This window comes from Balaenoptera musculus, chromosome 10 (genome assembly GCF_009873245.2).
Source record: "Balaenoptera musculus isolate JJ_BM4_2016_0621 chromosome 10, mBalMus1.pri.v3, whole genome shotgun sequence".
In the NCBI taxonomy this organism is placed as follows: domain Eukaryota; kingdom Metazoa; phylum Chordata; class Mammalia; order Artiodactyla; family Balaenopteridae; genus Balaenoptera; species Balaenoptera musculus.
This window is the reverse complement of record NC_045794.1, coordinates 68,177,195-68,203,434: the sequence shown is the minus strand read 5'-3', so window position 1 is coordinate 68,203,434 and position 26,240 is coordinate 68,177,195. Positions and strand designations below refer to the sequence as shown.

Sequence of the window (26,240 nt, the reverse complement as noted above, 5' to 3'; positions counted from 1 at the left end):
TTGAGAAAGAACAAACCAGGAGGCATTACACTCCCTGACTTCAAAGTATACTACAAAGCTATAATAATCAAAAGAGTATGGTACTGGCATAAAAACAGACACATAGATCAATGGAACAGATTAGAGAGTCCAGAAATAAATCCATACACATGCGGTCAATTAATCTACAATAAAGAAGGTAAGAATAGGCAATGGGGAAAGACAGTCTCTTCAATAAGTAGTGCTATGACAACTGGACAGCTACATGTAAAAGAATGAAACTAGACCATTTTGTCACACCATGTACAAAAAAGAAACTCAAAATGGATAAAATGCTTAAATGTAAGACCTGAAACCATAAAACTCCTAGAAGAAAACATAGGCAGTATGCTCTTTGACACTGCTCTTAGCCTATTTTTTTCATATGTCTCCTCAGGCAAGGGCAACAAAACCAAAAATGAAAAAAATGGGACAACTATATCAAACTAAAAAGCTTTTGCACAGTGAAGGAAACCATCAACAAAATGAAAAGGCAACCTACTGAATGGCAGAAGATATTTGCATATGATATGCATGATAAAGGGTTAGTTTCCAAAACATATGAAGAACTCATACAACTCAACATCAAAAAAACAAACAATCCAATTAAAAAATGGGCAGAGGAATTTTTCCAAAGAAGACATACAAATGGCCAGCAGGCACATGAAAAGATGCTCATCTGTCACTAATCATCAGGGAAATGCAAATCAAAACCTCAATGAGCTATCACCTCACACATTTCAGAATGGCTATCATCAGCAAGATAAGAAATAACAAAGTGTTGGTGAGGATGTGGAGAAAAGGGAACCCTCATGCACTGTTGGTGTGTTGGTGGAAATTGGTACAGCCACTATGGAAAATAGTATAAAGATTTCTCAAAAAATTAGAAATAAAACTACCATAAGATCCAGCAATTCCACTCCTGGGTATTTATCCAGAGAAAATGAAAACACTAATTTAAAAAGATATATGCACCCCAATATTCATAGCAGCCTTATTTACAATAGCCAAGATATGAAAGCAACCCATATGTCCACAGACAGATGAATGGATAATAATAATATATATATTAATATTTAAATATATAAAATCTGTATACACCTCTCTCTCTCTCACACACACACACACAATATGGAATACTACTCATACATTAAAAAAATGAAATTTTGGAATTTGCAATAATATGGATGGACCTAGAGTGCATTATGCTAAGTGAAATAAGTCAGAGAAAGACAAATACTATATGTTTTCACTTATATGTGGAATCTAAAAAACAAAACAAATGAACAAATAAAACAGAAACAGAGGGCTTCCCTGGTGGCACAGTGGTTGAGAATCTGCCTGCCAATGCAGGGGACACGGTTTCGAGCCCTGGTCTGGGAAGATCCCACATGCCGCGGAGCAACTAGGCCCGTGAGCCACAATTACTGAGCCTGCGCGTCTGGAGCCTGTGCTCCGCAACAAGAGAGGCCGCGATAGTGAGAGGCCCGTGCACCGCGATGAAGAGTGGCCCCCGCTTGCCACAACTAGAGAAAGCCCTCACATAGAAACGAAGACCCAACACAGCCAAAAATAAATAAATAAATTAAAAAAAAAAAAAATCAGAAACAGACTCATAGGTATAGAGAATGAACAGTTGGTTGCCGAGGGGAAGTGGGTTGGGGGATGGGTAAAAGGGATTAAGAGGTACAAATTACTAGTTATAAAATAAATAATTCACAGGATGTAATGTACATCAAAGAGAATAAAAATAAATAAATTAAAAAAAAAAAAAAAAAGAATAGAGTCAGTAATATTATAATATATTTTTCTGGAGTGTAATCTATAAAATTATCAAATCACTATGTTGTACATCGGAAACTAACATAAGTCAACTATACTTCAATTTTTAAAAATTAGATAAAAATAAATTTTCAATAAATAAATAAATAACAATGACTCAGAAAGTTTTTCTTGTTATATCCTTCTTAACTACCTCAAAGAATTTAGATAAAGGGCCTGTTCCAGATAAGAGCTATCAGAGAGCTCTCTATAGAGAATATGATCCAGGGATGGTAGGGAAATTCAACATGGCCTAAGATCAAAGTCCACTCTGTCCTATTGCCTCTGCAGGGCCCAACAAACATTTACCCAAAATTTGCTTTTCCATCTCAGTGTGATCTGCCTTCCTCCCCTCTGAAGTCCCAAACCCCTACCCCCAACATCCTCTTTAGTCTTTAACTGAAGACGGTATTTAAGGTGAGGGTTTTGGCCATTTTCAGGGGTTACTCAGTTTTCCTGGGTCTCTCCCATGTATACATATTATTAAATTTTTTTTCGCCTGTTAATCTGTCTCATGTAAATTTAATTCTTAGACCAGCCAGAAGAACTTAAAAGGGAAGAAAAAAATGTCGTCCTCATCAACACTTCCATTTATACACAGTAGAAGTCTAACAAGTGCTCAATAAAATAGCCTCTCTGATGGAAACTACTGATTTCTCCTAGTATCAACTCTTTTTTAAGTATTTTAGGCTATGAATCTTAATATTTGATGTACAAATTAATTACCTGGTCTTATTTAAAACTGATATTTTTGCCCCAATCCTAGAGATTTTATTTCAGTAAATATGTGAGTTCAGAAACCCCTGAATCTGCATTTGGTCAGATGAGTTGAACAGAGACGGCTCAGAAACTGAACTTGAGAAACGTCCTCGGCTACTCCTTATTGGCTTATGGCCTACTATGAGACACACAGGGTTATGAAATGAATTGTTTCCCTCCCCTCCAAATTTATATGTTGAGGTCCTAACTCTCAGTGTGGCTGTCTTTGGAAATGGGGCCTCTAAGGAAGCAATTAAGGTTAAATGAGGTCATAAGTGTAGGGTCCTGCTCTGATAGGATTAATGTCTTTATAAGAAGAGACACCAGGAAACATACTCTCTCTCCACACATGCACCTAGGAAAGGCCATTTTGGGATATGGTAAAAAGGAGGTTGTCTGTAAGCTAGGAAGAAAGTCCTTACCAGAAACTGAATCAGCTGGAACCTAGATCTTGGTCTTCTAGCCTCCAGAACAGTGAGAAAATACATTTCTTTTTTTGAAGCCACTGTCACCTACAAATTGGCACTTGCCATCTACCTCTACAAGGATCAAATTATGAGCCACTGCAGCTACTGACCAACACCCCCTGAAAGGAGTTCAGGGTGGTGATCAGGAATGAGGCACTCTGTGCTCTGGGAAAAACTGGCAGAACAGGTCTTTCAGATAGATATTTTCAGAAGAAGATTCTATGAGGCCAATTCTTGCATCTCCTCATATCTAGAAAAGCACTAAAATCCTTCATGGTGATATCTGCTCCTTGTGACTAGCAATAACCTTCATGAGACTAGCAGAAAACTTCTGCAAAAAATACATGCTTGATTGCATGTACTCCCCCTTCACCAAAATCACATATATATTGACCTTCCCCCCCCCCCCCCCCCCCGCCACATCTTTGGAGCAGTTTCTCAGAGCTACCTAAAATACTGTCTCCTGGGCTATAGTCCTCATTTTGCCCCAAATAAAACTTAACTCACAACTCGCACACTGTGCTTTTTTTTTTTCAGTTGACACCAACCAATTTGTGGTATTTTATTGTGGCAGTCCAAACAGACTAATATACACAGTTCTCATCAGAAGTTGTTTATTCTGGATCCCTGGAAACTTCTCCAGCCTCCTCCTCCTTGTTCCTCTCCTTAGACAACTAATCCCTTCAGACCAGTCTTACTATTCTTCAATGAACTCATTAACCTACCTGGTTCCCTAAATACTTTATTTCATCTAGGGTATGTAATACATGGAGTACAGTTTTCAACACTTCAAATCTGCATAACAAAAAGACACAAAGCTATAGAAATACACAGAAAAAGTGGTAGAAACTAGTCAAGTGGCTGAATCATTCACTATCATTGTAGTCTACTTTTTCCTTCTTAAGACTTTCAAATTTGATTCATTTGGTACTGAAATATTATATTCTTAGCCTGGGATCAATGCATAAATTCCAAGAACACTCAAATATTGTTTGTAAAATGTTGGGTACATAGAAATTTCTCTGGTGAAAGAATCTCAATGGGATCTACTGACAAGACTTCCCTTAAGGTATAAAAATCTACCTACTTGAAGAATGTGTTTTTCCAGGTGTTAGATATATGAATAAATGTTTCCATTTTCAACTTAGCCTGGTAAAATAGTCCCACAACAAAAGAAAAAAGTCACCCATAAAATGTTTAGAAGCTTGGGGCTTAACATAGAGAAGGAAAAAGAAGAATAAGTGTAATAGACTATTTCAAGTTCTGTCGCCTCCTTGGATCTTTCCTGAACTCTCCAATTCAAGTGTGATCATCCGTTCCTCAAATACTCTATTTTCTTCTGTTTGTGCTGCCCAATTGATGCTTATACTCCATATCCAGCTATTGCCAGTTTAGCTTTCATTAGCAGATATTCCTTCACCTTTGCAATACTTATAAGATGCAGGTTGGAAACCTTGCTGGAATCGTGAATAAAGTCAAAACAATGTTTGAGAGAAAACCTGCACAAGGGCTACAGAACAGGATTTCTTTTTTTAATGCAAACACTACATTAAAAAGAAACAAGCCTGGAGTCACTTCTGCTAAACCTCACCTAGACTTAGTATCTAACCCAACTGCAGTTTCAGCCTCTCCCAGGAATGGAATTTTAAACCAATCAGTGTGGAATTTCCTTGTCAGCACTAATGAGGTAATCTGCTTGATAAGACTCCCTGCCCTTCCCTCTAAGGAAAGGTTACCCAGCCTGAAACAATTCTTTTTTGGTTTTGTTTTGTTTTTTTGCTAATAACCTCCTTGTCCCACCCTATATCTAGAAAAGCCTTCCAATTTGCAAAACTCCTTGGAGCACCTGTTTACTAGGTGGGTTGCTGCCAGATTCATGAATCATTGGATAAAGCCAATTAGATTTTCAAATTTACTCAGCTGAATTTTGTTTAACTAATACATGTTCTCTTTTCATTGGACTTAAAGGTACTGTTTATAAGCTGCAGTGTCTTATTCATGCAACAAACTACACTGTCATGGAAAGAAATGAGTGAAACAAGGGAATATTATCTATCAAATGTAAAGACAAGAAAAAGTTTCAAGAATAATATTTAAAAAGCAATAGTTACCTTCTATAACCAAACTGACAATGGTATTTGAGTACATGTCATGAATTTGACAATTTGAGAATATAATAAGGTAAGTTCAAATCAATTAGGTTCATAAAATCAACGTTTCTTGATAATTGAAAGAAAAGTAAAACATTTAAAGGGAGCAATATAGAAAAACAATTTTTAACAGGGAATATCGTTTGAAAAGCTGAAAGATATAATTTGAGAAAAAGAGTTTGAAAAAGTTTTAAGTTTGCCTTATGTAGTACTGATTCTACTGTTTAGCAAACATTTATGGTGGATTTCCTGAAGTCAGTTTACAAAAACAAAAAAGACAATTGGGGCTAAAGCAATTTTTTCGATTTGAAATTCTTTTAGAAATATTATAACAAAAACAGAAGAGACTTTATCAAGACACTGAATTAATTAAAGCTAATTTCGATCTAAAATCCTAAATCGAGCTCATCCAATGTTGCCTCTTAAGGTTTGCAAAAATTTTCAAAAGTAATTTTAAAGCATTTTTTGCAATAGAAATTTGCTTAACACTATATGAGAATATATAGTCCTGATTAATAACAACTTACCATAAATAAAATCAACTATGCCACAGTAATCATTTTTTTGAAGAAAATACAAAATAATCTTTACAGGTAATTAAACATGACATTTAAATTAGTTCATGATCTATAACTGACAACTCACAATAAAATAATCTTGGATTGGACCACTTATCTTAATTCTTGAGTTTTCAGTGTGTTTTTACTACAAGGGAGCTTTATTTAAAGTTTTTTAAAAAAGGAAATGCTAATACTCTAACTATAAATTCAATATTAGATGTCATTTATATTACTTAGTTGTAATTGGAATGTGGGTAATTATGAATTTACAGCTGACCCTTGAACAATCTGGGGGTTAGGGATGCCGACCCTCTGAACAATCGAAAATCTCATATAACTTATTATGGTCAGCCCTTGGTATCCAGGGTTCCTCCTTATCTTCAGATTCAACCAACTTGGGTCATATTTACTGTGTAAAAAAAATCAGTGTATAGGTGGACCTATGCAGTTGAAACCCGTGTTGTTCAAGTGTCAACTGTATCTTGTGTTATCAAATTAGTTCTTCTTCCCCACAGATTAAATGTCCCTGAAGGACATCTTGAAAGAAAAATAATGAGAAAGATGACACAGTACTGATTTAAATGAAAGCTAGATAACAGCAGCCCCTTGGAAACAATTCAAATAACTTGGTCTGGGAATAACTTGGATTCTCACATAAAGTATAAAATTGAGAGAAGCGGTACGACTAGGAAGCAGCTACCTGGCAGCCCTAACATTTCATACACTTTCAAAATGAAGAAATCACCCAGTTTCTTCTTCCATATGAGAAATCCCAGTGTATGGCTATCAGTTGGGCCCAGAATAACCTCTCAAAAAGACTGAGGTTGACTTTCATTTTTAGCAGTATGTCAGACAAGTCCTAAGAAATCTTCTGGTACACAATACCTAAGAAGAGTGCACATGTGGTGACCTAGACGGGTGGGATGGGGGGTTGGGAAGGGAGGTGTCAGAGGGATGGGATATATGTATACATATAGCTGATTCACTTCGTTGTACAGCAGAAACTAACACAACATTGTAAAGCAACTCTACCCCAATTAAAGAAGCAAACAAACCAAAAACCCTTAAAAATATTCACTGATGAGCTGGCAGAAAAACAAGGGAAATTCTCTGAAGCCAGAATTGTCAACAAAGTACAAACCCATAAAGCCCTGAAGCACTAGAAATGACATTCCCAAGGATGTGATTTTAATTAACCATAACCCTGACTTAGGGGAGCATTAATAAAAAAGTTTAGGTCCCCTGAAAGTTGGGAAGTCAGAATGGAGACCTCCACATAATGCTGGACACCAGAAAAGCATTCAACTTTGCTGGATGTGACAGAAACAGTATTATATGTTGATCATAATCCTTTCTCTTCCTGGGCACAGAGGAAGGCCCATTTCCCACCCTCCCTTGCAGTTTTTTGGGGACTGTGTGACAGCATTCTGGCCAGTAGGATGCGGGTGGAAATGATGTTCTCTATTTCCAGACCTGGCCCTCTAGAGGTAATGTATTCCACACAGTACAGTTTAAAAATGTGAGAGGACAGCCCACTCCACATCAGACTTGGCATGAGGAAAATAAACCTTCATTCTCTTAAGCCATTGAAATTTGGGGGTTTACTTCCAACTACATTTAGTCTAATAATTTTGATTATTAAAATAACTGAACCAGGAAAAAAAAAAAAAACTAGCTCCACAGGGAGAAATAATTGGAATACCTGCCCTCAATAGGAATACGATGCTGAAATTAATACTCACAGCTGTGTTGGGGGAAAAATAAAAAGACTCCAAACAAAAATTAGTTCAGAGTGGCCTCAAACTGTTAGAGCCCCCCAGGTACGTTGCAGATGAAATACAAATTCTCTCTCTGCAAACAAACTTTAAATCTAGGATCAAATATTCTCAAAGATACAGTTCCAGGATTATTTTACAAATAAAAATAATAAAACACAGAAGGAGACAAGCCACCATGCTCAAGAGAGCAGAAAAAATAAACTGCAGTAGAAATGCAAAAGCAACAATTATTAGAATTATCACAGGGATAATAAAAATGTTTCTATTAATAAAATACTATATTAATTGTTACATTAAAATTGTAATTAAACAGTAACAGAGTTTTGAGATTTACCATGCAGATTTGGAAAGAACCAAATGTGATTTCTAGAAATAAAAATGTAATAATTGAATTTAGAAACTCCAGATTAGACACTAATTAAATTCTGAAAAGAGAATAAATGAATTGAAAAGATATAAAAATAATATTTAGAATGTAGCACAGAAAAAAATATATTAAATATAAAAGAAGGGTTAAGAAAATAAGATAGTCATGTGTTCTAAAATATGTTTATAAAAGTTGACCCTAGTGATTGGAAATAGAATCAAACAGAAACTCTGAAGATTTAAATCTCTTTGAATCAATTTAACAGCAGAATAGACATAGTTATACAAAGGACTAGTAAGCTGGTGGGTAGGTCAGAAGAAATTATTCCTAATGAAACTTGGGGGAAAAGATGCAAAATACAGATGAGAGTAAAAGATTTAGAACATGTAGTGAAACAATATAATAAACATTTCATTGGACTTCTAGGAAACCTAGCGAGAAAGGGCAGAAGGAATATTCAGACATAATAAAATTTTCCAGAATTGATAAAAGACTCCTATTCTAGATTCAGGAAGCAAAATACATCCTAAGCACAATAAAATAAACAAATCTATAGTCAGAGCCATCCAAGGAAACTGAAAAACACCAAACGTAAAAAGAAGATTTTAAAAGCGCATCAGAAAAACAGAACAACTTACAAAGAGCTTACATTTACACCAACAATATATTTCTCAACAATGGAAGGCAAGAGAGAGTTGGATTAAATCTTCAAGAGAGAAAATTCAGTGTATACCTAATTTAACCATATTTCAAGAATTAGGGTGAATTAAAGACATTTCTATGCAAACATTTACTAAGAATATTACCATCAACAAACACTCCTTAAAGGAACTTCTAAAGAAAGTACTTCAAGAAGAAAGAAATTGACCCAAAAGAAAAGCTAAGTTGTAATAAATAAATTCAATTCAAATAAATCATTGAAAGCTTGATTTTACCAAACCATAATATTAACAATGTATAACTGATGTAGTTAAAAACTAATGACAAGCATTCTGTTTTAAAATAGGTCAGGACAAGAAAGCACTTTTGCTGCAAAACTGCACAAAACCAGATAAGTTATAAATATCATATTTTAAAAGCATCAGAGAACTTTAGAAGCAACAAACTAAAATTCCAGAAAGAAGAAAAACTCTTTTTTGTGAGCAAGGATTTTTCTCTTTCTTTCTCCTGCAGGCGTTTTCTAACTCTGGGTGCTTGTGGAGGCTCTGGCTTGATCAGTCAGGCCCTTTGCTACAGAAAAGAGAAACTAGCAAAAACTTTAGTGATTCTGCAGGAGTAGTGGAACAAATTGGAAACCTGGGGGTTTTCAAACTCGCAACTGCTCCTCCTCACAGAACATGTGCTAAGTTTTGGTGCTATACAGCAGGCTGAGAACTAGGCCAAAAGCTTCCTGAAGGCAAAGTGAAATCTCCAGAAGTCTTGTGGAAATAACCTAACTCAAATATTCTACTAGTCTTACCTTCAAGGAATTGGCCGTATTTTGAAGCAAGGTAAGCAGGAAGACTGAAGAGCTGGGTTGAGATCTCTGAAGGACATATAGTTGAATTTTCTGCAGTCCTCCAAACTGGAGGAGGCAGAGACTTACTGACTTAGAATCAAAACCCTGTGCAGGCAGAGAGGGAGCAGAGCAAACATGATGAGCAGGCGTAAAGCAGGAACAGGCGTAAAGCAGGCGCAGGCGTAAAGCAGAATCAGGCTGGGTTTACATAAAACAGAAGCCCAGCCCCAACTTTAATTAACGTGTGATTGGATTCAGGTGCTCCAACCCTCACTCTATTTACCAAGAAAGGAAGATAACATAATGTAGAACCTCAAGAGTTAGAGCACAATGTCCAACATGCAACAAGAAATTACTACCAGTGTGGAGATGAGAAACTATGACCAACTCTCATGAGCAAAGGAGAGGAGAGATGAGCCAGATACTGGAGTAAGCAAACAAGGCCTTTCAAAAACCTGTGGTTAATGTTAAAAAAACAGCACAGAAAAAGAGAGGCAAAGTAAATCAAAGGGTGGAGAATTTAAAAGAGAATTAAAATCTATAAAAGAGAATGAAACATTCCATAAATGAAAAAAAGAAAATATCTGAAGCTAAGTAATTAATGAGTTGAACAGCCGACTGAACGCAGCTGAAAACAGTGACTAGAACTAGGTGCTGGTGAACTAGAAATTAGTTTTTAAAAAACCAAAGCAGAAAAAAAAAGAAAAGGTATGAGAAAGCACACACATACAAAAATGTAAAAGATTGTGGGACATTGTCTTTGTTCAGGTACCCCAGAGAAAGGACTTTGATGAAAAGATTTGCATTCAGGACATTTAACAGTGAGAGCTCTCCAGAAAAACATTGTTAGGAAGCAAAGCATGATTGAGCAGAGGGAGAAATTGAACTGAAATTCAATTGCAAGAGAGGCCTTAGTCAATCCCGTAGAAGTTTTGGAACTGGGATGGCTCTTCAAAGATGTCCCAAATTGAGGCAAGGAAGCTGGGCATTTTAACCTCCATGTTGCACCTGTCACTGAATGCAGTATCCTCTGCGAAGGAGCCATAAACTTGGGCAAAGCTGCTCTCTTTGGCTGCCAGCCACGCCGAGCGGGGCCTCAGCTGTGAGTTGTCAGAAGTCAACATTCCTAGTGGTTGGGGGAATGAGCGAGGCATCTGGATTCACCACAAGCTGGTTCCCCATAGCCTCCACGATTGCCCACACTTGGAGCTACCTGCTTCGTATAAGTTCACCTCCCTGGAAACAACTCCAGGATTCTTGTTTATCTCTATTCCTGTGTAAATTTGCAAGGACAAAGTTAGTGGACATATTACAGCCCTCACGATTGCAACAGTTCCTGGAGATATAATTGACCTTCACTGTCTCTCTACTCTACTGACCATTCCAGATTCACCCTTGGCTACCCCATCTACTGGTTTAGGTGCTTTATGCGTGGGGTGACAAACACTTATTCTGAGCATCTGTTCACTAAGCCTTTCTCTAGCCGTGGCTGCTGCCCTCATCCATTCACCATCAACACTGGGCAAAGAAATGACAAAGGACACACACCTAGATCATTTGGGTGGTAAATATAGTCTCTTCCACCTTCATCGTGTAACAGAAGCTCTAACTTCGCCTAAGGATTAGAGTCAATTACCCTTGCCAATATAGCGACTTCTTGTCTGCTGGTCTCTTGGAATGAGGAACACAAAGTGATTAGATGGCAACCATGGAATAAAAGTTCTTAGGAATCTGTGTCCCCTGATGGAAGCATTCCTTCCCTGGGAACCAGGCTCTCTATAAACTTAGAATTGAGGGTTCAGTTAATATAAAATCCCCAAGTAGATCATCGAGAGTGATGGTAATTGAGGCCACTCCTGTTTCCAGTTCTTGGTTCTAGTTCCTTGCATTCTAACTACTCAGGACAGAGCACCTTTTCATGGTTGCTAGTTAGGGTGTATGCTGTGTTCTGGAGGATGGGGCCCTATCCTTGTAGAATACCATCTTCCAGGCAATACTCAGGTCGTACCCTTAAAACCCATTCCATTGCTATAGCAGGCCAAAAATTTCTGGGTGGTTTGGTAGGTGATCGGACCAGTGGATATCAAGTCATGTGCCCACAGCTACAACTCCTCTGCTTTAGAGGGTTTCTTAGTATGAGGCACGTTATATCACATATCTTCTTAGTGAATCAAACAACTATAAACCCTCATAGAGGGGTGCTGCCTAAGGCTCTCTGCAGGCAAGTTAAACAAACAGGAGTATGGAATACATGTCAGTTCCAGATAAATCACTGTCAAGACAAATCACTGACTTCCAAGATGTAAGGAATCTGGTGTACTCAATTTCCTACCAATTAACTCTTTGGTCTCCTCCAGGGATGGGGCCAGACTGAGGTACAACAATGGTCTCTTGCTGGCAGGTAAAACATTCATTCACCATTGGCACCCTTGGTGAATGGGAGCCCATGCAAACCCCATCCTGGCCACCATTGCTATTTCATCTGAGCCCACTGTGCTAGTAGCAGAATGGTGGGTGACAGAGGTTGGCTGGCATCAAGTTTTTTTGTCTATTTTGCTGTTTAATGCCTACTGTGTCAGTTTTCCATGTATGGCCTCTTAGCTCTTAGCTCTGAATGTCCCTTTCAATATATGCATTGTAACCAATAACAGATTCCTTTAAGATTTTCTCCTTTAAAATGAGCTTGATGTTAAGCTTTCTTGGTACAGGGTGCTAGAGAAATCTTACAGGAAGAAGAGAATTCCTGAAATATTCAGTGTGGGCTGGGGGTCAGCAGTGTGGAGGGGAGGACATCCAAATAGCCTACCCCAGTCATAGGCCTAGTGCATCTTCACTGCATTGCCTCAAAGCTATTTCAATTTTCATATTCTCTACCATAATCAACCCACAGCAAACTTGTTCACTTTCTCATCCCACCCTGGTTCACTATGTTGTGGCCATCATGCCAGTTGGATCTGCTGAGTAGGATATAGCTAGCACCTTGGGAGATTATCAGTACCAGAAGCAAATAAACTCTATACCATTTCTGAGGCCCAGCATCTTAGTCAACTTTCTAGAGGTTCAATGATCTACAAAGTGCTAGGAAATTCCCTTTAAGAAAAATTGTTATACCCAGCTCCACTTAGCACTGAAGAAGAGTCATAATGTTTACTAGGCATTTTTGGATTTTGAAGGCAAAAGTCACATTTGAGTGTTCTTCTCTGATCCATTAAACAAGTAACCATAAGTCTGAGAGTTACGGGGCTTAAAGCAAAAGAAGACTCTACATTAAGTCTGACCATAGTGAAATGTGTTTATCAATTGGATTTTATGACCCAGCAAGTCCAATGATATTTAAACTGTCCAGGGCAAGGAGGGCTCTGTACAGAGCCTTTAGCCAACCCAAATAGGAGAATCACATTGCAAACCCCCAAGCAATAGAAGTAAAACCATATCCTCTTCTGCAAACAACAACTCTGCTTGCTACTAGGTCCTGGAAAAGACTGAATATCCCACCAGAGAGCATCCAGAGACCTTGAAACATGTCATGGACTGTTTTTTTTAACTGATTTAGCAAGTGTTAGTTCAGTCATGCAAAGCAGCAACTCAAAACCAAGTGGAAATGGTATAAAAGATGTCAAGCTAAAGCAAGTCTTCAAAGGCACAAGTAAGTTGAATGACCAGCTGGCTCAGATGTCTGCAGCAACTAATCCTGTCGCATTGCCCCTTCTGCCTTAACCCACACTTACAGCCTTATAAGATTTCCTTAATGTTCAATTGACAAGAAAAAGCATAGGCCAGGTTTACAGACAATATTAAGAAGATACCACAAGATATTACAGTAAAATCGTTTATGTTGATACAACAGAATACTATTCAATAGTGAAAATGAATGAACGGTAACTACATGCATCAAATAGATTCAACTAGAAAATTTAAATCATTGAAATACTTTATGTAGAAGAGTATATTTATATAACTCCATTTATAAAAACTTCTAAGGCCAGAAAGCTAAAAATTAAAATATTTGGAGATACATGAGAGAAAAGCAAGACATGATTAATACAAAGTGTAGGATATGTACGCTTTTGTACATGTGGGGTGAGCAGTGGTGGTAATTCTGTTAGAGAAACACAGAGGCCTTCAAAGGAATTGGTGATGCTATATTTCTTAAGCTTACGATGCATATATGAGTATTAATCTTATTGTCATTCTTTTTGCTAGTGGCTCTCAATCCAGGCTGCACTTTGGACTCTTCTAAAGAGGTTAAAAAACCAAGAACAAAACCCAAAAACGGATGCCCTGGCACCGACTGATTTATCCTGAGGTATTTGGGTTCAAATGCTTTCCAAGTGATTCTAATACATAACTAGGTTTGAGAAACATTGCTGTGCACTCTTAATATACTCTTTTGTATTTTTATATATTTCATATTTTTTTAGAAGACCAAAGATACTGGAAATGAAACAATTCTCTACTTAGACTTGTTGTGATGTATCAACCCATTATGCTCCATGCTCCATGGCAGCCAGGTCATGTGTTAGTTTATTGGCCTTTAGAGACAAGCCACGTAAATGTTCTCATGAGGTAATGACTATTCCCAGCCTAACTCAGTCAACCCCATTTGCTCCTCTGGCTTAGCAAACTTCCTACATCAAAAACACAGGCATTTTTCTTTGTGCTATCTAGGTATTCTCTGATTTTGTATGTTTCTCTTTTCTCTCTTATTATTTCACTTTTCCCTGCCTTTATGCCTTCAGGCTGTATCACTGTGGCTTTCTTCTTCCCTTGCTGACAATCCCATTTAGTGCTTTTTCCATTACTTTTCCTTCATGGAGATGTCTAAACATTGACTTAGGTCTCTTTCTAAATGAAGATTATTTTAGAAAGAAAAGAAGAGTTAAAATGCATTAACTAATAAGGACCTTGTCTTTTGAACTGGTAAAAGAAAAAAATAATTTAATGAGGATATTAACTCTGACAGCCCTGCCTCAGGTTTTTCTCTACTTTTATAAGTTCCTAAAAATTATACAGGAGTGGAATCAATAGCCAAAATCTTAAATGTCACTTCTTCAGCATGGTACTTTAATATCACTAAGAAACAGTATATTTTAAATATCCTTGAATCCAAATCAAAGATATCAAATGTGTAAAAATGAAAGTATGATCATTTAAGATGAAACTCAAGGAACTAAGCCCAATAAAATCAATACTAGCTTTATTTTTATCATGTAAGCAAAGTGTGAACATTCAAGCTAATAACACATTGGGGAAATTTAAGACATGAAACATTTCATATTCCCACTACTGAATGTGAGATGCTTAAATGTTAACGGTATGCTGAGAATAACTGCGATTTTTCACCAGCATTTTTGAGAACTATACTGGGACATTTCATGGCTTATGCAAGCTATTCCAAATGAAATATTTTTCTAACACCTTTGAAGGGCCAATTTGTCATCCTAAATATTTAATAAAAATAGAAATAGAATAATTTCTGAAATGGCTCTAATTTTTCAGATAATTTATTTTCAGAGTGCAAGCATCTTGAAAAGAAGGAAATATACAAGGTTTATTCAAATATTTATGACATTTTCCAAAATATTTTCTCAAAATATTTAATAGAAACAAAGGTTCGAGATCTTAGTTTTCCAAACATAATAGCATAACAAGAAAAATACCAGTTGCCAAGAAACTAGAATAATTACGTAAAAGTAGTTAACCTTTGAGATAAGACTGATTCATTTAAGTATGTTTCAAAAGATTCCTAGCTTCCAGACAGGAAACTTGTATAGGTCAAAATAGTCTTTTCAGGAATGAAACTAAGATTAGGCAATTAACCTTTCAATCCACTTACCAGTTCAAATACCCTTCATTTTAAAGTTATACAGGCAGCACAAAGATAATTGTTGGAGTTTAAAAGAGTTTTTATGAAAGAGAGAGATTATGGTGGGGTGTGTGTGTGTGTGTGTGTGTGTGTGTGTGCAGAGGATTTGGTAATTAAAAGTAAAAAAGACAAGGCTATGTGAGGAGATGTTTACCCTATAAAGATGTTTTTTATGAAGGTTGAATTTGAGGTCATTATTTTTATGCCTCAATAATTTAAAGTGGTGATGAGTATCATATCCTGGATTAAAAAAAAAAATATATATATATATATATATATATATATATAAACATTACACTTGGATAAACAAAAATACCTACTTAATTACCTAGTAGAATCCAGTGAGATACATACAAAGATGACCTAGGGCAGAACTAAAGCACATAGTGTATTCTTGGAAGTGGATGTGAGAAGAAGGTGAATATATCAAATAGTGTCAACAAGGAAGTGTCAGAATCTTTATGCTTCTATCCAATTGGGGATATTTGCTTTTAGCTTAAGTAGACCTCAAATAGGTACATTTCAAACTAAAACAACTTTTAAATGTCCAACTTTTTCTGATAATCTAGAGACTAAAATTAGCTTAAACAGCTAGAATATTGACTATCTCACATAACATGGCACCCAGAGGAGAAGCAGACTCCAGACTGGTTGACTCAACAGCACAATTACATTTTTCAAGGCTCAGTTTGGGATTTATCTTTTTCTCAACCTTTCTGCAGTTCCATCCTTCATATTGTCTTCATGTTAGGGCTCATAGTAAGGTGGCTGCATAATTTCCAGGTGCTGGATCCAGATCCAGCAACATGCCTACAAAGAAGCCTCTTTTAAGAGTAAGAAATATTTTCCCTAGAATCCTCCAGAACTTCTAACATTTCATGAGACAGAATGGCCATATTCTTTTTGGAACAAGTCACTGACAAGGGGTAATTTAATACCATGTGGCTAGCCTATTCATTTGGGGTAGGGATGTTGGGAAGAAAACTCTAGTATTTACTACATATTTCAGCACATATGGTATTCATTATTTCATTTATTTAATAAATACTTCTTATCTTAGGTGTCTTTTGTGTGTCACTAGAGATATAGTATTAAACAATGCAGTCATTGGTTTGATCTCATGCAGTTAACGGTCTAGCTGGAAAGGTAGATAGTTTTTAAATTTTTAGAAATAATTGAATTACTAAATTTTTAAAAATACTGTTGGATCTAACAAAATATGGATAAGATCTATATGTGAAAAAACAATCAAGCTCTGCTAAAAAAAAAAACAAAACAAAACTCAAAGAATTAAATAAATGGAGAGATATTCCATGCTCATGTATAGCAAACTCAGTACTGTTAAGATGTCAGTTCTTCCCAACTTGATCTATAAATTCAATGTAATCCCAATCAAAATCTCAGTAAGTTATTTTGTGGATATTGACAAACTGATTTTAAAGTTTATATGGAGAGTAAAAGACCTAAGTAGCCAACACAATATGAATGGAGAATAAACTCGAGCACTGACACTACCAGACTTCAAGACTTACAATAAATCTACAGTAATCAAGACAGTGTGGTATTTGTGAAAGAACAGACAAATAGATCAATGCAACAGAATAGAAATCTCAGAAATAGATCCACATATAGTTAACTGATCTCTGACAAAGAAGCAAAGGCAATATAATGGAGCAAAGATAGTATCTTCAACAAATAGTGCTAGAACAACTGGACATCCATATTGCAAAAAAGTGAATTCAGACACAGACCTTATACCCTTCTCAAAAATTAACTGAAAATGGGCCACTGACCTAATGTAAAACACAAAACTATAAGACCCCCTAGAAGATAATGTAGGAGAAAATCTAGATGACCTTGAGTATGACAATGACTTTTAGATACAACACCAAAGTTGTGATCAATGGAAGAAATAATTGATAAGCTGGACTTCATTACAATTAAAAACTTCTCTCCAAAAGACACTGTCAACGTAATGAGCAGATGAGCCATAGACTGGAAAAAAAAACTTGCAAAAGATATATCTGATAAAGGACTGTTATGCAAAATATATAAAGGATCCCTAAACTCAAGAATAAGAAAACAAACATCCTGTCTAAAAAATGGGCCAAAGACTAGCAGACACCTCACCAAAGAAGATATATAGAGGCAAATAAGCATTTGAAAAGATGCTCCACATCATATGTCATCAGGGAAGTTAAAATTAAAGCAATTAGATACCATTATATATGTATTAGAATGGCCAAAATCCAAAACACTAACAACTGATGAGGATGTGGATCAACAGGAACTGGAATGTAAAATGATACAGCCACTTTAGAAGAGGGTTTGGCACTTTCTTACAAAAGCTAAACATCCTACCATACAATCCAGCAATTAGTCTCTTTGGTATTTAGCCAAAAGAGTTGAAAACTATGTCCACACAAAAACTTGCACTGATATTTATAGCAGCTTTATTCATAATTGCCACAACTTGGAAGTAACCAAGATGTCCTTCAGTAGGTGAATGGATAAAAAGACCCCAGTACATCTGGACAATAGAATATTATTCAGCACTAAAAAGAAATGAGCTATCAAACCATGAAAAGACATGGAGAAATCTCACATGCCAATTACTAAGTGAAAGAAGCCAATCTGAAAAGGCTATATGCTGTACGATTTCAACCATATGACATCTGAAAAAGGCAAAACTATGGATACAGTAAAAAAAAACAAACAAGTGGTTCTAGGGGTTGTGAGAGAGGGAGGAATGAATAGTCAGAGCACAGAAGATTTTTAAGGTAGTGAGACTACTTTTTTCTGTATGATATTAGGCTGGATACCTGTCATTATACATTTGCCAAAACACATAGAATGAATGCCACCAAGAGTAAACCCTAATGTAAACTATGAACTTTGGGTGAGTATGAACAATATAGATTGTTCATGGATTGTAACAAATGTACCACTCTGGTTCAAGATGTTGATAGTGAGGGATGTTGTGCATATGTTGGGGCAGTGGGTACATGGGAACTCGGTACTCTCTGCCCAATTTTTCTGTGAACTTAAACCTGCTCTAAAAAATAAAGTCTATTTTCTGACCCCCCCTGACTTCAGTCAACTAAAGCTTGGACACTGTTAACCTTTGCCTCAATTCTATGCTGAATTTTCCTCTGCTCAGGCCCCTTCATGAATATGCATGTAGCCTTAGCTTAAACTTCCCCAATTTCGCTGTTTGGGGAGACACTGCTTTGGGAAGTGTTCTCCTTACTTGCTGCAAGTAATAATAAATCCTTCCTTCTCCCTATCTTTGGTTTGGTTGTGCCTACTGGTTTGACACTCATCAAGAACCGAGCCCAGTTTTCTGGTAACAGCTAGGACAATGATGTCACATAACATAAGCTTACTAAAGGTTTAGAATGAATAAATGTCAAGCATTATGCTACTTGCTACAAATAGAATGGCAACCAATATAAATACAATCCCTGCTTTCAGGGAGCTTACGATTGAGAAGATGAATAATAAAATAGGAAGTTACCCTACAATAAGTGTGGCAAGCTGTATGTTAAAGGGAATATAGTGTGCAATGCTTTTTTTTTTTTTTTTTTTTTTTAGCTTATCACTTTTCTGGGGTCAGAGAGTTTGCAGTTTGCATCGTTCTATGAATTAACGGTAATGACTATTGTTACAGTTGACCCCCAAATGTTTGACGGTCCATATTATTAAATCACTTGTTGCCTTCCCTATTTGAGATTGTTCTCACCTCCACACTCCATATCAGTGTTGTATATACAATACTCCAGCCATGCAATAGACTTACAATTAACTGGTCTCTCCACTGGTGACATCTAGGCAATAACATTATTGATGGAGATATTACAGAGGCCAGTTATAGAACTAAAATAAGTCTGGGGTTAGTTTCTACATGGATGATTCACATTCATTCAGTTGCTACTATCATTTTCATATCTTCAATTTGATTATAAACTTCCTCAAATCACTGTGACTGGTAATATATTAGTGGCCTAATTAATATTTGGTGAATAAATGGACTGAAGCTCTATTGGTATCACACTGTAAATACCTCCCAAGGACAGGTGAACTGGATTGAATTCTCTTCTGTTATTAAGCACTCCATCAATGAATAGTGTACTGCCTCAGTAGCAGAATTTGGCAAGTGTTTAATCCTACACTGTTGGCACAATCCTTTGGCTGTGTTCCAGTACTGTGTTCTTCTAGCAAGCTTAAAATCAGTAATAGGAGGGTTAGTTCTGGAATCTTCTCAATTCTTAAACTGAAATTGACTGCTCTGTAATAAAAAAAAGTCACCTTTGTCTACTTATTTATATACCTTTTAGGAAACAATGCTTGAATGCGTGTATTTTGTATGCATAGTATCTATAAAATTTACAACCATCTTTGCACATGGACAACAGTTTCTTGTAGAGCCACTCAATTTTTTTTCTTGTTTCCACAGAAAATCTGTGCCCCAGTCTCGGACTTTTTTCTTTTTTCCTCCTTCATGACACTGTTTAGAACACTGAGGATGTTTGCCATGATAAGAGGATTCCAGCAAGGACTTGTCATAAGCAATTGCATGCAATTTGGTTGAGTATGAGGTTGTGGGTGTGGATTTTGTTCTTGACATAACGTCTCTGCTAAATTACTGACAGTAGTTTGTGGCTGTTCTGATTGTTCAGGGATATCAAGCCCTGAAATATATTCTACTCTTCTTTTTAATGTCTGGAGACACACTAATTACTTTCTAACTGATTCTTTCCCTTTCAGACTCATTTCTTGTCTCAAGCCAACTCTGTTATTTCCTTACTCATCTCTCTGTTTCTTACTCTCTGCCTTAAGTGTACTTTCTTTCCCAAAAGAAAAGACATTTTTTCTTTTATGTTTTTTCCTTGTGATTCCACAAAGAGCAAGTACTATGAAATACTGTTTTCCAAGAATAACCTAAGGATGATTCCATGGCTCAACTGATTTGAACCAGAAGTTCCATCCTTCTTATTTTCTTATATGTGAACTTCAATGGATAGTTTCCTCCGGAAATCTCATTTATTTTTTCTGACATTTTTCTTGAACTGCTTTGGTGCTAAAAGGTCTAATAATAACATAAATAATAATTACAATTTATCTTTCATCTATAATTTTAACAGAAAGTATCTGACAAGTAAGCACATGTGCATATATTTCTTTGAAATTTTAATACAGCTTGTATTTAGTTTTAGGAGTAACTGGCCTTTAAAAAATATTTGCATAGCACTTTCCTAACTTTAGAATTAGTTTTTGTAATATCTGCTAGATCAATGTTCATCAAACTTTAACGTACCTATGAATCACCTAGGGATCTTGTTGAAATATAGATTCTGATTCAGTAGGCTTGAGGAGGGCCTGAGATTCTGGATTTTTAACAAGCTTCTGGAGCATGCCAATGTTATAGTATGCACTGCTCTTTCAATGGCAGAGTGCTAGATAGTAAAAGCTACAAAAGAGCAAAGACCTTGACATCTTTGCTCATCACCACATCTGTTTTATCTACTGTAGGGCCTATTACATGCTTGGTTTAAAATAAATATTTATTAAGAGAATAATGAGCTCCCCAGATGATCCACGCAGCACTGGGAGAGAGTAATGGCAAACACTATGTTCCAACTTTACAGAAGTTCCAAAAAGTAAAGTGATCTGTCTGTAGATTACACAGTAGCAGAACCATAGCTTAATCTGATTGTGCTGTTAACAAAGGATAGTAACTGCTCCGTTTTCCAGTGTCTGCTTACTTAATTTTTCCTTAGAAGACGCCAGAGTTTCCAGTGATTTTGGAGTACGTAACTCTGCATTTGATTTCCATGAGTTGCAGATGAAGTCGTCTAGGAGGAAGCTAATTTATCTCTGAAGTGCTTTTATATCCACTCATGTGGTCATGTATAAAAGCCCTTGTAAAACTCTGCATGGATTTTCCCAGAGACCATTTGAATGGTAAAATTTGGGAATATCTTTTAGGAGGGAGGAAGATTTAAGATTCCAATTAAAAAATAGGATTCATTTAGCATGACCCTGTCGCTCCTCCTAAAAAAATTCACAAAGTACAAAAATTCAAGGATATAATCACCTTGTTAAATTTGGAATTGCAAAAACAATGTTATCAGGAAAGAACATGAAGCTCTCCCATCAAGGTTGTGATTTAGGGGCTACTAGTAGTAACTTCTGGAACAGTGGGAGAAAATCATTTTCAAATGCTGGAAGCCAATTAACTGTAATGAAATATTGTTAAATAACAATCAGTAATTCTACTTCAAAGTATAGTAATGGATGGAAAATAAACTTTCCAAAGACGCACATTCATTGTGCTGTTCTTTAAAAGACCACTTTAATTGTCAGGTCGTTTTTGATTCAAGGTGTTCTAAACCATATTTTAGCAGGAATTCTGACAGCTGGGAAAAATCCACCTGCTGAGTTACTACCTTTTAATTACCCAAATAAAGAACAAAGTAGAAAGCATGTCAAACTTAAATAGAAAAAGTGAATTTAAAGTTAAGAGAGATATTACTCATGCGTTCTAAGGTTAACTTAGCTCTCCCGTGTATGAGAGGAAAACGACGTTTATTATTCACAACTCTTCCTAATTCTTTTCCTCTCTAAGGAGAATAGATCTTAGGGAAACTCATTTGCCCTCCTGAGTAGAGTGACAAGTAACGATAATTTTGGAAAATGAAGGGGAGACAGGAGGCAAGAAGAGAAATAAACCATTGCTAAATTGTTCCAAAGAAATGGAAGTGTGAATTTTATGAGAGGAAGGGTGGGCCAGCCAGAAGATTGGAGCTGTGGAAATAGATGTGACAGCTGCCAAGGACAGAGAGCAGAGGTAATTAAAATGGATTTTTTTTTTTTTTTTCCGGCCATGCCGTATGGCTTGCAGGATCTTAGTTCCCCGAGCAGGGATCGAACCCAGACTCTGGCAGTGAAAGCACCGAGTCCTAACCACTGGACCGCCAGGGAATTTCCAAAATGGATTTTTAAGGAAGCTTTATAAAGTGATAGATTTTATAAGGTCCATATCCCTCCAACCTAGGGTTTCTTGGCCTGAGCATATTGACATTTGGGACGGGATGGCTCCTCATTGTGGGGACATTCCTATGCATTCTACTAACTTGAGTAGCAGGGGCTCACCCCTAGAGATAGTACCACTCTTACCCTAATCGTGACAACCAAAGTGTCTCTAGACATTGCTAAATGTCTCCTGGGGGGCAAAATCACCCTCCCTTGAGAACCATTGATCTAATCTCAAACATTTTTTTTTCTTAAATTAATTAATTAATTAATTTATTTATTTATTTTTGGCTGTGTTGGGTCTTCGTTTCTGTGCGAGGGCTTTCTCTAGTTGTGGCAAGCGGGGGCCACTCTTCATCGCGGTGCGCAGGCCTCTCACTATCGCGGCCTCTCTTGTTGCGGAGCACAGGCTCCAGATGCGCAGGCTCAGTAGTTGTGGCTCACGGGCCCAGTTGCTCCACAGCATGTGGGATCTTCCCAGACCAGGGCTCGAACCCATGTCCCCTGCATTGGCAGGCAGATTCTCAACCACTGCGCCACCAGGGAAGCCCTCAAACCTTTTGATAAAGGTCTACACTGGTTATCTGTGCTTTCAGGGTTTAGTAGGTATATGTGTGTAATGTTTTAATTTATGTTAATGTTCTCCTTTGTTTGTTTCCTTGGATGTGCAAGTTGGTCTCAGTGCAGCCCAGGGCAAGAGCAGAAGTTTCCAAGTCAGTCCAATTACATTCAGATTAACCCTTGAGGGTTTCTGTCTAGAATATTTACCCTAAAATGCAAGTACAGCCACAACACAATTTGAATTATCAACTTAGAATTGAGGCAACATTGCATCCCTGTAATGACTGTGAAGGGCAAGTCAGTGGATATTGAACTGACAAGAGGTGTGATGACAGACCACATCAAATGTAAATTAAGAGAGTGGAAAACACCCATCAATCATGCTTTCAGTTTTTCACAGGTTAGAGAGTTAAGGAAGTATTCAGGACTGGCCGTTTCCATTGAAAAAGCAGATGAACACAATGCTATAAAATCTTACTCTAATAAAATAATCCAAGGGAATCCATGTGAAATTCTAGACTGAAAATTGCAGTTTAACCCAAACTTTCCATACATGATGTGTCTTAATAAGTTATATTATTTCCTGGAAAAGAAAATCAAAGAAAGATCAGGTATAAGCTGATGTATGCCGGCAAATGTGCTAACAAAGTATTAAAAAAAAAAAAAAAAGCACTCACTTGTAACATACATTTGCCGATTTCTGCAGTGTAAATACTACCACCATGGCCAAGTTCAACATTGATATTGTCACTAATATGATGTCACTGAAGGCAGGGTTACAAATAATTGCACACCATTGTCTCTCCTGAGTCAACAGGTGCAGGTGCTAACACACTAGTAGATCTGAGGCAGGCATGTTTGCGCTGGTTCACAGCCTTGTTATGCTTCACCTGCTCAAAAGTGATCCCTCGGAAAGAGAAGCTGTGGGGTATATTATGAAGTAAGTTTTAAAAACACTGATCCACTAGCCTCTTTGCCATTTAAAAATCTTCCCCTTTGGTGTCTCTTATCTTTCATTTTGTAGAATAATTTAGTGATCTTTAACACTGAAATCTCTGGGGATGTTATTATCTGGTATAGACTAACTAGAAACGCTGGGGCTCAGGCAAAAATTTATTTTAGGTATGTAACATATTTATAGTTAGTATGCTACACACCTAAAACACTGAAATGTGAAAATACACACATGCATGGGATGTTGCCTTCCGAGTGATGATTAGAACATACTTCTGGGTATTATATTGTATATCAAGCCTCACAGGTAGACAAGTAACAGAGATGACCTAGGAGTTTAGAGGATTTCAGTGCTCTAATTATATGAGAACTTAATACCCCAAAGCTCTAGGTCTGTAGAAGAACATTGCATTTCATTCAAAAGAGCTTAAGAAAAGATGGAGAGATGTGCAGATTCTTATATTTATAAGCATATGTAAACTTTAGAGAGAGATTTGCCCTGAATGTTTATGCAGAATCAAAAGATTCTGGTAGCAAGATTTGAAGATTATGTAGATTGTAGTTTAAAGAACTGGAAATGACTGGAACAAGGCAGAATCAACACTGTATCAGCACATTGGCACAAGGGACTGAAAAAGCTTAGGATTCCCCAGAGCCTGTACTGCTCTTACGGATGAGTGAAACCAAATCAGAAAGAAGAGGGAGAAAAACAGAAGGTGTCTACTCTGAAAGAATAAGAAAATCATGTGAAGCACCAGTGCAGTAAGTTGTTGTAGGCCTGCCTTAGAGACCTGAGGTGGGCTTCCTGACCACTGAGGCCCCCAGGCAGGAGGGTCAATTTCCAACCCGATTCCAAAGCCTCCTCAGAGCCAGGCTGGGCCCTGGAATCTGCATTAAATGTGGTGAAGTATGATGAAAGCAAGATCATCATGATCGCTCAGGCACTGTTCGCTTAGAACTAGACCACAAGGCTGATGGGAAAAGTTTAAGAAGTAACCCAATATTGCTCAACTCTTGGGAGATGGAAATCCTCCCAGATTTCATTGTCAGAAAGTAACTCTGAAAAATACTATCTGATTCCTATTGAAGACACAGGTAGAGCTAAGAGATAAACTGGGCAGTTATTACCTGCAGACCCATTGAAATTCTTATACCAATGGATTTGCCTGAATCACAGGGTCAGTTTCTGCTATAACATCTCTGGAGGTTTCAATGATAAGGGGGGGAGAGGTTGTCAGTAAATAGTGTAGCTCAGTGTAAAGAAGATTAGGAAGTTGTTTTGTTTTTTGTTGTTATTGTTTTTGTTTGTTATTGTACTGTGTTTTGTTTTGTTGACTAAGAAGAATATGATGGAAAAAATATTTTCTTACATACCTAAAATAAGAAATACATATTATTGCAACCTAGTCCACACACACACACACAATTGTAGCAAAGGTCTTGCAAAACAAAACCTACTTATTTTCTGATCTATTATAGTTCAGAGAAAAAACAATGGTCTTACCCACCTTGGTTTCGGGATTCATTAATTGATAAATACCTATCTTTTGGAAACTATGTTACATAAAACGTCCTGTTTCAAGGTGCATTGATCCTAAAGTTAAATTTTTCTACATAATAAAAGATTAGAGAGGAGCTTCAAGATGGCAGAAGAGTAAGACGTGGAGATTACCTTCCTCCCCACAAAAACATCAGAAATACATCTACATGTGGAACAACCCCTACAGAACACCTACTGAACACTGGCAGAAGACCTCAGACCTCCCCAAAAGGCAAGAAACTCCCCACGTACCTGGGTAGGGCAAAAGAAAAAAGAAAAACAGAGACAAAAGAATAGGGATGGGACCTGCACCAGTGGGAGGGAGCTGTGAAGGAGGAAAGGTTTCCACACACTAGAAAGCCCCTTCGCGGGCAGAGACTGTGGGGGGCGGAGGGAGGAGCTTCGGAGCCACGGAGGAGAGCGCAGCAACAGGGGTGCGGAGGGCAAAGCAGAGAGATTCCCGCACGGAGGCTCAGTGCCAAGCAGCGCTCACCAGCCCGAGAGGCTTGTCTGCTCACCCGCTGGGACAGGTGGGGGCTGGGAGCTGAGGCTCGGGCTTCGGTCAGATCGCAGGGAGAGGACTGGGGTTGGTGGCGTGAACACAGCCTGAAGGGGGCTAGCGCGCCACAGCTAGCCAGAAGGGAGTCCAGGAAAAAGTCTGGAGGTGCCGAAGAGACAAGAGACTTTTTCTTGCCTCTTTGTTTCCTGGTGCGCGAGGAGAGGGGATTAAGAGCGCCGCTTAAAGGAGCTCCAGAGACGGGCGCGAGCCACGGCGATCAGCGTGGACCCCAGAGATGGGCATGAGACGCTAAGGCTGCTGCAGCCACAAAGAAGCCTGTGTGCAAGCACAGGTCACTATCCACACC

General features: G+C 37.5%; 1 protein-coding gene across 4 annotated transcripts in view; it reads right to left on the bottom strand.

Annotated features, from left to right (window-relative positions):
* Positions 1-26,240, bottom strand: part of TMTC2 (transmembrane O-mannosyltransferase targeting cadherins 2) — an 889,490-nt gene that overhangs the window by 408,476 nt on the left and 454,774 nt on the right. The window contains exon 12 of one of the 4 annotated variants that reach the window (XM_036865958.1): positions 9,380-9,523. The exons of the other annotated variants lie outside the window; for them this stretch is intronic. Within the exon in view, the coding sequence (XP_036721853.1) occupies positions 9,380-9,523 (144 nt within the window). The remainder of the gene's footprint in view (positions 1-9,379; positions 9,524-26,240) is intronic. 4 annotated transcript variants of the gene reach the window in all.